This window comes from Calliphora vicina, chromosome 1, assembly GCF_958450345.1.
Source record: "Calliphora vicina chromosome 1, idCalVici1.1, whole genome shotgun sequence".
In the NCBI taxonomy this organism is placed as follows: Eukaryota; Metazoa; Arthropoda; class Insecta; order Diptera; family Calliphoridae; genus Calliphora; species Calliphora vicina.
In genome coordinates this window covers 30,696,968-30,711,533 of record NC_088780.1, presented here as the reverse complement: position 1 = coordinate 30,711,533, position 14,566 = coordinate 30,696,968, and the positions used below count along the sequence as shown (strand labels likewise).

Sequence of the window (14,566 nt, the reverse complement as noted above, 5' to 3'; positions counted from 1 at the left end):
CAACTAATAGCATCAATTGAAGAAATGTCAATTGTGCTATAGCACAACCAAAGAAATGTGTACTGTTGCTAGAAAAGTTTGCCAGCACAACAAAATAAAACGAATGGCGTGCAATATTAGCACGACAAAAAAATGTGTGTGCTACTAAAGCACGAACATATATTTTTGTGGATATGCAATGGATTGTGTTTGCTACTAAAAATTGCAGACTAGCATTGCAATTTTAATAGTAATACGAACGAACAGTATGAATATTTATATTAGTTGATTGTGATGAAATGAGATAATTGCATATTTATTGCATAGTCAAAAGTAAGAAATATGTTGCTAGAGCTGAATATCGAAACCCTGGTTTTATTAATATTTGGAAAATGTTAGTTTAATCATTAAAATTACACTATACAACAAAATTAAATTTTTTCAAAATTACAGGGTCCGACCAATAAATTTTGATAGAGGAGACAAAAAAAAAAGTCACTTGTATCAGCGTTTCGAAAGTTTACATCTGAATTTCATTCGAGGGCGGGTTAAAGTTTCCCAACTCTGGCACATTATTATTGTTAATCTTCATAAGAAACCATATGATCCTTACATTTTAGGCATAAAATGTGTTCCGCAAAGTTATGTAAAATGTTATGGAGAATATTTTTGTAGAATATGTTAACCCTCTAAATCCTCAAGGCATGGGTCTTTTTTGCCCTTCTTTTAAAAAAGTGCAATAACCACAATTAAAACAGGGATTTAAGGGGTTAAACTGATCTGCAAAAATATTATACGTAAAATTTTACTATAAGTCCCTGAATACATCAAAACGGAAAATTCAACCAGAAAGTCAGAAAAAGACAACAAAAGAGAGCATAGGGTTAATTTCGGATTTATTAAGAATTTTATTTTAAAGAACATTTTAGGTATAAAATGTATTCAGCAAATTTATGTAAAATGTTACGGAGAATATTTTTGTAGAATATGTTAACCCTCTAAATCCTCAAGGCATGGGTCTTTTTTGTCCTTCTTTTAAAAAAGAGCAAAAAAACCATTACAACAGGGATTTAAGGGGTTAAAATGTTCCGCAAAAATATTATCCGTGAAATTTTACTATAAGTCATTAAATACACCAAAACGGAAAATTCAACCAGAAAGTGTGAAATAAGACACAACAAAAGAGAGCTTACGGTTAATTTAATTTGTTGGTGTTTTTCATTGGGAGATACTTTTCTTTTATTAAGAGAACAAGCACGGCACGACATTCTCTATACGATTTGACAGAAAAAACCGGTGACCGGTGTGAAATAAAATTTGTTTTGATTTTAAGAATAAATATTGATATCATGCTTTTAAAAATTAAGATGACAAAAGATTGCAGATTATGGAAAAAGATGACAAATAGAGGACACACATTTTATAGATGACAGCCAGTTAAAGTAGATGATTGTCCTCTAAAAAAGAGGACGTATGGTCACCTTATCTTATTATTTCCCATTTTTTTCATAATTTTTTATGATGGCACTTTTAAAAAGCAAAGTTTTATTTAGATAAAATTAGATCCCTTTCACACTAGGCAATTTAGTTGCGCAAGTCTCTTGCCCAACAACAAAATAGCATGTAAAATTTTCTTCTCCTTAACCCGGCATTACCTCTGGCATCAACAAACACAAGAGACTTGCGCAACTAAATTGCCTAGTGTGAAAGGGGTCTTATATTAACAAGTTTTATATTGAACGAACATATCATGTATATTTTTTCTGAAATTCGACAAATTTCTAAAGTTATATGGAGTCTTTCAATCATTATAGATGAGTGGTCCGGTCCGATAGCTTCTTCTACAAATTATCAACATTTTACCACAAGAATTTTTAATTCTAAACTTTAAATAACTTAGTAAACAGAAGATTGATTCATTTTACAATGGGTTTCGAAACATAAATTGTGGGTTCTAGATATGAGGGAGAACAAAAAATACTAATCAAAATGTTATGATTAATGTGATACTGAAAATATTTGAGGAGCCGCAGAACAAAACGTACTTTTTCGCACATTTAAAATTTTTGGGAAAATGAGTTTTATTTAATTCGCCTCTTTAAAAAACTGCACGAACCTGAAAATGGTAGCAAGGTATTTTTTCGTTTTATACTAGTGTTGTACGTTTTGTTAAGCACACATTTTTTTAGAATCCATTTACTAATTAATAAAATTTTGCTGACTTGATTGTTTCTAGAAAATTTCAACCCAAACATTATAAAAATACCAAAAAATCAATTTTTGAAAAGATGCGATAAAGTACCTTTTGCGGCTCCTCATTTACGAAAGTGATATGATGAGAATGACAGTGATACTGTTTCAAATATGAACAACTTCATCTTAAAATTTATATAAGTGATATTATTAATGGTGGCTTTAGAGGATACGACTTTACGTATGACTCGAGGAAGAGAAAAACAAAATCTCGTATATTATTTAAATAATTTTATTATTCGAATAATTCGATTAATTTTAAATGTGTGATTGAATTATTGGAACAAGTTAAAATATCCTTTTCGAACAAAAGAAAAATCGAATAATTTGGATACCCTAATATCTGGATTACTAATATAGACAATATGGATATCTAACCTCCTGTCTATATCTGATAAATTTTTATCATTGTACACGTCAAAATGGTTGTCAAGATATAAAATTATCAAGTATAGTCTACAATTATTAGTATTATTGCTTTGTTATGATAAAATGTTTAGTATTTTTGTTCAGACAACTTTGTCTTGACAGTAAAAATATTTTTAAGTGTACTGATGATAAAAAAAATAAATAAAAAAAAATTATTATGATAAATATTTGTCAAGTATAAAAATAAAAATTTAAAAAAAAATTTAATAAAAATTTTAAAAAAATTTAGTTTTTTTATTTTTTTTTACCTTAAAATATTTAAACTTTTTATTTTAAAGTATAATTTGGTGAAGGTTATATAAGATTCGGCATAGCCGAATATACATAGCTCTCTTACTTGTTTATGCTGTAAAATGCAGTATATTTGTGGGACTGTAGGCCATAACATAGTCGATCAATTCGGTCGTTCGCCTGGATTTTTGTTATCTTTTATAATAGAAGCTCTCCTTACTCTAAATGCTATAAACTGAAACACTTTTTACAATTTTTTGTTTAAACTTTCAAAGTTTTATTTGCATTTTATTTAAAAATTAACCTAAATTATCTTAATTATAAAATATGATCTTATTTTCTCTTTTTTTTAATTTTTTTTTATATAATTTTTTCTATAAACTTATTATAAAGCATGATTTTTGTTTGTTCTCTATACAGCATCCCTAAATCACAATAGATTTATTATTATAAATATGTAGTTATAAAGTTTTTTTTTGTTACAAAACCAATTTTACTCATACAAAAACAAAAATATCAACATTCATAATTTTTTTCTCGATACAATAATAAAATTAAAGATTTTGAAATTACACTAATGAGCGCCACCATGAGCATGACCGGCTCTTAAATAAGCAGCAGCATTACCACCACCGCCACCATTAGTTGCTTTCTCTTCCAAATTTTCCGCAGAAGAGGAGGGAGCGTCTAGATTTTTCAATTGTTGTTGCCACATTTGAGCATAGAGGCCATTTTCTTGCGTAAGCAAATCTTCATGGCGACCTCTTTCGGCTATGGAACCCTCCTTTAAAACCAATATTTCATCCGCATGTATAATAGTGGACAGTCTATGAGCAATGATAACAGTGGTCCTATTGGAGCAAACACGATTTAAAGCAGCTTGTATATTTCTTTCAGTGTTGGTATCCAAAGCTGAGGTAGCCTCATCTAGCAGTACCAAGGCCGGCGCTTTAAGCAAAGTTCTGGCAATGGCTACTCTTTGTTTTTCGCCACCACTCAAGCGCAGACCTCGCTCACCCACCTTAGTTTCGTAACGTTCGGGGAAACTGAGTATACGATCGTGTATGTCAGCCATACGGGCCGCCTCGTACACCTCATCGGCACTGGCACCAATCTTTCCATACTCAATGTTGTAGAAAACGCTGTTGTTAAACAAAACCGTGTCCTGAGGCACCACACCTATAGCCTGTCTTAAACTCTCCTGAGTAACCAGTTTAATGTCTTGGCCATCAATTAGTATAGCTCCCGATTGTACATCGTAGAAACGGAACAGCAAACGAACAATAGTACTCTTGCCCGCACCCGAAGGACCAACAATGGCCACGGTCTTACCAGCTGGTACTTTGAAAGAAACATTCTTGAGTACTATCTTTTCGGGTGAATAACCAAAAGACACATCCTTAAATTGTATGGCACCACCCATGGTCAACAGAGGACCACTGCCCGGAGCATCGACAATCTCCTCCTCTTCCTTGAGCAATTCAAACATGTTCTCCATATCAACGAAATTCTTTTGTATGGCACGATAGTAGGTGCCAAACCAATTTAAAGGCATGTACAAATCCATTAAATAGGTAAAGAAGAGCACAAAATCACCCACGGTTAGAGTTTGATGCTGCACCACTAGATAGACACACAGCATGGAACCGCACAACAGACCCAAACACAAAATAATGTTTTGTGAAGTATTCAAAATGTTGAGGGTGACCAAAGAAAGGAATTCCTCTTTCTGTAAAATAAAAGAAAACATAAATTAGTTAGATATTTTGTTAAATTAGCAATTGAAGATTTGTTATGTGCAGTAATTTTTACAATATTCATTTGCCACCCTATGTAGTATATGAAGGAAGTTAATAAAACGATGTCCGAATGTTGGAAATCAGCTTTGAACTTATGGACTCAAATTTTATATCAATATATTATATAAACGTTTAAGAATTTTGGTATTAAAGATCAGTATCATTACAAAAAAAAACAAGTAAGATAGTATGGTCGGTCAAGCCCGACCACATAATAACCTACAACAATTAATGAGTAAACATATTTTTCTTTTAAAATATCAATAATTTATATTCGTGAGTGATTTTCGGAAGTGGGCCTTATATTGGAGCTATGACCAATTATGAACCGATCACCATAAAATTAGGTCGTGTGATTTATGTCTATATGAAAGTTATTTATGTTGAATTTTGTGTATATACCAAAATTTTTAAGTGATTTAAGCACGTTAAAGTGATTTTCAGAAGCGGGTCTATATGGGAGCTATGACTAATTATGGACCGATCGTAACAAAATTTGGTGACATGAATTTTGTATATATAAAACTTTTTTGGAGCGAAATTTGTGTAGATACATATATAAATTAAACAATTATGACCGATAAAGTCCAATTTCGAGAGGACATATATGGGGGCTAGGTGAAATAATGGACCGATTTCAGCCAGTTTCAATAGGCTTCGTCCTTGGGACGAAAAAATTATATGTACCAAATTTTATCGAAATATCTTCAAAATTGCGACCAGTATCTTATATACACTTCACCAAATCATCCTTTTAAATATTTTAGGTAAACAAAATTTAATTTTTTTTTTATAAAATTTTTTTGTTAAAAAAAAGCAAAAAATGTTTTTGTTAAAAAAAAATTCGGGTTAAAAAAACAAATTTTAATTTTTTTTCAAAATTTAAAAAAAAAAAATTCCAAACATTTTTTAAGATGTTTTTTTAAATTATTTTTTAAAAAAATGTTTTGTCATTAATTTTTTTAAAAAATAATTTAAAAAAACAGTTTGTAAAAAAAAATTCGGATGAAATTTTTTTCCCGATTTTGAACCATTGTAGGTCCACATTACTATAGCCTTATATACATCGTTGCAATGGACTTTGAAATATCTATCATTAGATATCCATATTGTCTATATTAATGACTTAGTAATCCAGATATAGATCAAAAATAGTCCAAAAATCTAGGTTGTCCCAGTTTTTTCCTTATATCTCAGCCATTTGTGGGCAGATTTTCTCAATTTTTAAATAGCAATCGAGCCGGAAGAATTCCCGCTATATTGATATATCAATCATGTTTGTAAATTGTTTGGGGGCTACGGAAAGTTGATTTCAACATACAGACGGACAGACGGAAATGGCAATATCAACTTCGTTATCTATAACGATCCAGAATATTTATACTTTGTTGGGTCGCAAATGAAAAATTTAGAAATTACAAACTTATACATATATACCCTTGCCATTCATGGTGAAGGGTATAATAAACAAGAGTGTTATATTCGGCTGTATCGAATCTTATACTGTATCTTATATTATAAATTGCCACGCCCTTTGTTCCGATCATTCCCATTTATTTCCAAAGTACGTGCAATGATAAGAAATGAATTCTCACAAATAACTTCAAAGACTTTCACAAAATCGATAATAGATATTCAAAAATATGTATATAGAAAGAGATGCTACGCTCATTGTTACGTTCCCGCCCCCTTTTAGACAATACACAAACAATGGTAAAAAAATAATAAAAAAACAAGTTAGAACGGTATATTCGGCTTTGCCGAATCATAAATACCCTCCACCTGCATACATATTTTTTAGGTTGATATAAATGGGAGCTATAACCAATTATAGGCCGATCATCATAGAATTAGGTATAGCGATTTTGGTATATATGGGGATTATTTATGACGAATTTCAACTTAATGGCGATATTTATAAGATATGCTAATTTCAGTGATTTTCGGAATTGAACTTTATATGGGGGATATGGTCAAATATGGGCCGATCCACAAACAATTTAGTGTTGTGATTTCTTTTAGCACAAAACTTATTTTTGCTGAATTTTGTATGGATACTGCAATTTTGAAGGCATTTATAGACCATATACCATATTTCGGGAAGAAATTTGTATGGGGGCTAGGAGAAATTATGAACCGATTCTTATAATTTTCACCAGAGTTAGTTATTTTATTATAGAAATAACGTGTGTAAAGTTTTATGGTATTATCTGCAATCTATTTACACAAATAACCAAAAATATGTGATAATTGTCAATTTTTTTAGGTTGTCTCACATTTTGGTTCATAGCTCTGGTTCTACTGTTTGCGTATTTTGGACGTGAGCGTGTTTTACACAGACACACAGACGGACATGGTTCAATCGACTTAGAATTTCATAAGGATCAAGAAAATATATACTTTGTTGGGTCTCAGATGAATATTTCTCAATGTTACACGCGGAATGACAAACTTATATATACCCTCATTCACCGCTTGTGGTGGTGGAGGGTATAAAAATGTAGAAACTTTTGTAACACAGTGATACAAAAGTGAACGAAAAAAATATACGGGGGTTTCACATACATATCAATTCAGTTTTGTTTAAGTCCATAGAGTACGGAAATACTTTTAGTTTTATCAAAAAAGATGAGGGTATATTGATTTTGTCATACTGTAACAAAAGTATATATTCTGGGTCCTAATGAAATTCTAACACGATCTAGCTAAGTCCGTCCGTCCGTATGTTGAAAACACGATTGGGCCCAAAGGTCTCTGTTGATAAGGTTTGGTATTCAAAAATACGATCACTTCGATTTAGTGAAATAACCGTATTCTTTATGTTACAAAACCTCATAAATATGTTTTAAAGAAACTAATGGGTCGATTATGGATAGCAACCGAACTTCAGTTGCGTTGCCAGAGGACAACCAGAAATTTCTGGTTGCCAATTTATCAACAGAAATGATAGCCATCTGTAATATCATTTAGGCAACTGACAACGCAATTGAAGTTCGGTTGCCATCCACAATCGACACATAATTTGTTTCACAGAAATGAGTTTTAAATTTGAAACACAAACAGATTTATAAAAATCGATTGGAAAATGGCTGAGTTACGGCATTTTAAAATCAGGATGCTTCCCAACTAAAGCAAAATACTATCAGCTCTTTTTAAAAAAGAAAACTCAAGCATTTGTATTAAAAAACGATAAGTTACCCAGCCTAAAATTTATATAACTCATTACTTTTTTAATTGATTTTTATTTAGACCCCTTTCACACTATGTAGGCAATTTAGTTGCGCAAGTCTCTTGTGTTTGTAGATGTCAGGTTAAGGAGAAGAAAAGTTTGCATGCTGTTTTGTTGTTGTGCAAAAGACTTGCGCAACTAAATTGCCTAGTGTGAAAGGGGTCTTATTTAAATAAAAATCTACTTCAAGTATGCTTTTTTACTAAAATAATCAAAAAATATTTTACTGCTTTGAAAGGTTAAACATATACATATTGTGTGTATGATGGGATTTACACTAGATGTCGTATCTTTTGAACGCGGTTTTTGACATTTTTTCTCACTTAGTTATTCAACATCATGGTGTAAACAAAAGTGTTTTTTGCTTCGAAAATTTCGAATTTTGTGCGAACAAAGTTAAAAAGTATTTAGAATGAAGTGGTTGGGATGTTTTGCCTCACCCGCTTTATAGTTCACACCGTGCCCCGTCGTCACAGCCGAATATAACACTCTTGTTTTATTGTGAAATAAGCGATATATAATTCGTATGTTGTTGAAGGTATTTGGAAAGCTGAATACAATAGACAGACGTTCAAGACTAAATAGTATTTTCTATTTCAAAAAAAAAAATCATAACATAAACAAGGCCTTAGGATCTCAAACGAATATTATGGAATTTGCTAATTATTACAAAGTTGAAGGTTATAAAAATTACATGTTTGCCAAACTTACTTGATATTTTTTGATAGCATCGCGATAGGCATTCACTTCATACTGTTCGGCACCATAATACTTAACAGTTTCGAAATTGATTAAAGAATCTACACTGCGAGCCCGTTGTTCATTATCGGCCTGATTCATGCGTCTTTGATACTGAGTACGCCATTCAGTTACCAGAATAGTGGCCACTGCAAACAAAAAGCAAAACATAAATATCTTTTCCAAAAATTTCTTATTTCATATATCTTTTCCGCAACTTACAAATATACAAAAACATGGTTAAAAACACAATTAAACCAAACCACCAATTGAAGGCGTAAATGAAAAATACCACGGCCACTATTAAATCCACAATAGTGGGCGTTATGGAAAATATTATATAATTGAGTAAATTATTTATGGAGTCTGTGCCACGATCCATGATACGCAAAACTTCACCGGTTTTACGCTGCAAATGCCAGCGCAACGATAAGTAGTGTAAATGTTGGAAGAGATCCACTTCAATTTCACGAGTTGTATACTGTTGCACCCTAATCCACAGAAATGAGCGCAAGTTATTAAACAAGCCCATAGTGCCAGTGCCGCCGCCTTGCAGGAAGGATAAAGCTACATAGATTAAAACATAATCCCAGCGAAAGACTATGGGTTCAATGGTTAAGCTGTCCACTAAAAATATAAGAAATATTAGTTAAATTTTAGCTTTATATTTCAATATTACTCAGTATAGTGTTTTACCCAAATTTTTGCGATAAATGGGCAAATATAATTTAATTACACGTCCCGCAGCCAATAATAGAATACATAGCAAAACTGCAATCTGTAGAAAGATGTCCTTCTTGGGCCATAAATAGGGAAATAGTTTACGTAATTTCTTAAAAGCGTTCCGAAATGCCGAACCTCTTTGCAGACCTTGATTTTCTACATTATCCTCTTCTAAGCGGCGATGTTCATCATATAAAAATTGTATGCCGGGAGCCTTAAGACCCAACACAAAGATTAGCAAGGAGGTGAGGAAACGTGTAACAAATAGACCCATTTCAATTTCATCTTTGTTTCTTTAAAGGATAAATAAATGAAAATAATTTAAATAAATACATTTTAAAAGTTATTTAATGGATATAGGAACTTACGTTTTCAAGTTAAACCACCAGTCCTCATGTCTAAGATTTATAAAAGCCAAAGATTCATTAATAAAGGCCAGTGTCCAGAATAGTAGCAATATTAAACCATGACCTCTTGTGGGTACCGATGGCAATTGATAGTTTCGCTCTTTGTGCACCAAACAAATGGAAAATGGATAAGCAACACATACCAAAACTGTAGAGAGAATCTAGTAAAGAGAAGAGAAAATTATATTAAGAGATTTAATACTTTTTAATAAAATAATTTGAAATTTTTTTAAAAAAAAAACTTACCATGTAACCATAAATTGCACTGTTGTCATAGACTCGAGCATTCAATATAAATCTAACCAACTGTAGCATGGGAAAGAAACACAATAGGAACAATTGTAAACCATAAAGTCTGGATTTAACAAGTAAAGCGGGATCCGTTATGCGCACAGCATATTTACGATACATGTATAACTGGATTAGACCAAAAATGAGCATGACAGCAGCGCATACGGAAGTACCCACAGTGTCCATAAAACAATGTGAGATGCCATGATTAATCCAGATTTGTGAGAAGGTCACATTGGGGGGACAATACAGCATGTTGATAATCGATAATGATGTTTGGCAACTGAAATTTAAGAACGTTTACATTTAAATTACTATATTTGTTTGCAAAGTATACATTTCTCTTATATAAATTATTATGACTCACAAGTAATAACTTTAAATAAAACAAAATTTTGTTTTTTTTATCACATTCCAGTTATCATTGAATTAATTGGTAATTGATACGTTTTTGCTGGGATTTGTGTAAAAAAAGGGGCGAATAAACTGTTGGTAACAAAAAAAAACTTAAACAAAAAACTAAATTATTTAAACATGTTATGAAATATTTTGAGATTTTAAGTTGAAATTTAATTTTTTTTTGAAGTAATTTGCAATTGTAATTATTTGTGGCGTCAATTTCGTTGAAATAAGCTTTAGAATTATTTTGCAAACTGTAGGGTGGTAAATAATATAAAGCGAGCTAAGCTTTTAAAACTAATTTGAATTTCTTGAATTTATTACAACTATAATGTACAGTGAGATACAATTAGGGTTGTCATTCGATTAAAAATTATTCGAACAATTGAAAAAAATAATAAATTTTTGTAAGAAAAGATAAACTCATTGTTTAGTTTTGTTTAAGCTTTGCTATTTTTACAAATAAAGCTTGAGTGTCTGTAATTCTCATTCACTCTATGGCTTGATTTGTATAATATCTTTAGTTTTTCTAAAGCCTTTTGGGAAAAGGTTTCATTATGATCTGGCCTAAGCAACCAGTGAAATGCGCATAGGAACTAGCTTATCCCCCAACAATAAATGTCAGTGAATTTATCAATAATTGGGAAATTTAGCACAATTCTTACTGATATAAATTTTTTATTTGAATGAATTTTATTTTTCAATTAAGAATAAAAAAATTATTCGATCCATAATTGTCAATTAAGCTAATTTGAAAAAAAAAATTCAAATTATTTTTTCCAATTTTTTTTAATTTAAAAAAAAAAATTGTGAAAAAAGTTAAACCTAATTTTGAACCAATTGTTAATAAACCTTTTTTTGAAAACATGACCTTTTAGCAAATATGTATATAAGAATAAGTACATATGTATTTCTAAAGCAAATAATATTAAAAATTTTTCCTAACATTTACTTTTGTAACCTTTTACATATTAATTTAATAATTTTGTAAATAAACACGAGTAGTGATTGCTAAAAAAATAAATTTAAGGTGGCATGAACTTTTGAATTTGTTACCGGCAGCTGTTTACTTGTTTGGCATTAAATTATTTTGATAAGATAACAAGTACGTGGTCAATATAAAAATCGATGTGACTGATAACAATATTTAATCGTAAATTATTAACTTAATGTTTTGTAAAACAAATCTCTGCAATTAAATGGAATATATTACAGAATATGTCAATGATTTGGTTAAATACAGACTTATGATAATTTTTCATAACAATTCATTAATTAGCACAAGTTTGTCAATTTAAAAATTATAAAACTATTTAAAAACATGACCATATCCTAAGCTTAACATATAAAGAAATTATAAAAATCTAGTTTATGGGCCACAAGAAGAAACAAATAGGAAACTTTGAAATAGGGGGTAGGAAGGTGATTTTGGATAAAAAGTTGCTTGTCACTGGGCCATATTTTTTGAGTTATGGGCCTCTGATGTTGAAACTGAAATTTTATTATCAGCCCAATTATGAAAAAAATTCCCCAGGAGTTTTTTTGCCTTCTCTTTTTTAACATAGAACTTGAACAGAAAAAATGAGAAAAAGGAAAAACACCCAGGAATTTTTTCATAATTGGGCTGTATTATATCTTTGATATTTGTTTTTAATTTTTTATATCATTTAGCATCTATGACTAAAACTATTTCATGTTTATTAAAAAATATACCTTTCCTTAATCTTAATTGTTTTTATTGCACTCACCTGTTTTGCCCAACACTTTCGATACACTATAAAACAAAAAAACTAGACAAAATTCAAAACTAAGAATTTTACCAGCAAAATCAATTTCTTATCTATATTCAAATTATTTTAAAAACATTTTAAAATTTAAGTTCATTTATGTTTTTATTTTTAAATTACTCTGGTACTTATGCGTAGAGTTTTTTAATCACTGAATTATATATAAAAAATGAAATTATTGAAGATTGTGGTAAAAAATTAACTCGAAACACAACAAAAAACAAAGCAACAACAACAAAATTATGCAATTTTTTTTACCCTTTTCAGGCCGTCCACAAAAACTCACTATCGTTATTTTGTTTTTCTAAAACAATGATAAGCAAAATTTCATTGAAGTTTTTTTTTTGTTATTTATTTTTTTAGCTAAATTATTACAATAACTATTAACCAATTTCACCATATATTTTGCACACTATTTGGTAATATGTATTTTCTATTATGTTTTTGTATTTGAAAGGCTTAATTGCATTAATTGATTTGGTTTTTTTTCACAATTTTACACTCTGCTTTTTACCAGCGATTTTCTATTGTGTGTGTTGTGACGGGTGAACTGCAACAACAACAAATAAAAACACGCAAAGAAAAACAAAAACAATTTGAAAGACATGAAATGTCATTTTGTTGCGTGTATGATGTTGCCAGAGGGCATGGGTAGAAAAAAGTGATGCCAAGTTTGAAAATAATATATTTTTTTCACGAAAAGAGGTGAATTATTTAAAAAAATAGCAAGGAATAATATGACATAAAATTAATTACAGGTAGAAATACTGAAATTTAGTGGATAAATAATGATTCTGCAAGATTAACAATAGATTTTTATAACTTTTAATAAAATTCCGCTTAAATATACGACCCTAAAAGGTTGCGATATTTTCTCCATTCTAATACTACAATTATGGTGAACAAATTTGTTTAGAAGTTTTTGGTTTAGAAGTCATACAGTAATAATATTAGCTTTTTAGCATGTGGCTAAAAATAACACAACATAATATTGCCACCGCCAAACATGACTGTCTTATTTGTGTACTTTGGGTCCAGTCTCTTACCTTTGGTCGCATTACAAATGTTCCCACATCACTGCCTCTTAGTTTTATTTTGATTCATCCAAAAAGTGAATAGTATTCCATTTATGTTGGAATTTCTTAAACACTTTTGGTATTAAATTATCTAGGTGTAAATTTTACTAGGTCTCCTCCAAAATGTAGAGTTTTTACATTAACTGTCTTTTTGATTAAATCCATTATTAAAATCGTTTATTATTGGTAAAAGGTCATATTTGGTATACTGAACATAGTTTTAAAAAAAGGTTCCATTTACCGTATTTCATACAGTAATATAAATTTTCAAGCTTTGTTTGTTCCTACAAAAGTGTACTCATTTCCATACCAATAAATATTACCTAATAAATAATATTTACATTATTATTAAATTATCTATTAAAATCCTTATAAAATATAGAAATTTTACTCATTTACTTGTTATACCACAATTTCCCTATAATCCCTTGAATTTGACGTCTTATGATGGTATGGCAACCTCTACAATAAAGTTCTATTTCAATTTCCGTCGCGCTTACAACCGGTCAACAAGTAGCTGTTACAAATTCTATTAAAATCGTGGTAAATTATTAAAAAATCATATTAAATTTGTGTAAAATATAATTAAAATGTTGTTTGTCATTCAATTAATGTGTTAATCTATTAAGAATTTGTGTAAATGTGTTAAAACTGAATAAAAATAGTGCAACAAGTCGAAATGTATGTGTGTGAAAAACTTTAGTGCAAGTGTGCGCCAAAAAAACCAACAACAAAACAAGAGGAAGGAAAAGCAAAACAAACACAAAAATGATGATGCCATACAGGTGGTTTATACAGAGTGGCTGGCAGGGTGAGTTGGCAACTTTGTTTATATACATATTTGTATTGGCAGGGCCGTTAAATTTGAATTTGTTAGATGTAGAAAAGATACCAGATCATTTATTTGAGGTTTTATTACATTTAAAGGGTTGTTAACGTATGGAATGTTTTAAATTGATATTTAAATATAATTTTAAATACATTTTGATAAATGAAATGTTTTTTTTAGAAAAGTTTAAATAAATAATGACTTGTTTTAGAATATGAAACACTTCAAATAGGCAATTATCATGATACAAATATGTACGTTACTACCATTTTTTCATATGTGGCAACGAATAAAGAAAAAATATTTAAAATAGAGAAAATCGATCCACAAATGGCTGAGATATAAGGATAAAACCGGGACAACCTCCATTTTTGACCTATATCTATATCTTGATTA

General features: G+C 30.1%; 1 protein-coding gene across 1 annotated transcript; it reads right to left on the bottom strand.

Annotated features, from left to right (window-relative positions):
• Nucleotides 1-3,136: 3,136 nt before the first annotated feature.
• Nucleotides 3,137-12,794, bottom strand: Hmt-1 (ABC transporter ATP-binding protein/permease Hmt-1). Its single transcript, XM_065506529.1, has 7 exons — nucleotides 12,227-12,794; nucleotides 10,035-10,362; nucleotides 9,750-9,949; nucleotides 9,355-9,674; nucleotides 8,881-9,285; nucleotides 8,632-8,807; nucleotides 3,137-4,621 (listed from the first exon to the last, which is right to left on the bottom strand). Exons 2-7 carry the CDS (start codon nucleotides 10,332-10,334, stop codon nucleotides 3,467-3,469), a joined length of 2,556 nt encoding a protein of 851 aa, XP_065362601.1. The 5' UTR covers nucleotides 10,335-10,362; nucleotides 12,227-12,794; the 3' UTR covers nucleotides 3,137-3,466.
• Nucleotides 12,795-14,566: the final 1,772 nt, after the last annotated feature.

What these genes read in the sequence shown, in the direction of transcription:
- Hmt-1 (XM_065506529.1), bottom strand. Translation starts at nt 10,334, where the DNA reads ATGCTGTATTGTCCCCCCAATGTGACCTTCTCACAAATCTGGATTAAT. An exon ending in CATTTATCGCAAAAATTTGG is followed by an intron (nt 9,286 to 9,354) that starts GTAAAACACTAT and finishes TTATATTTTTAG; the next exon opens with TGGACAGCTTAACCATTGAA. An exon ending in ATGCTATCAAAAAATATCAA is followed by an intron (nt 4,622 to 8,631) that starts GTAAGTTTGGCA and finishes TTTATTTTACAG; the next exon opens with AAAGAGGAATTCCTTTCTTT.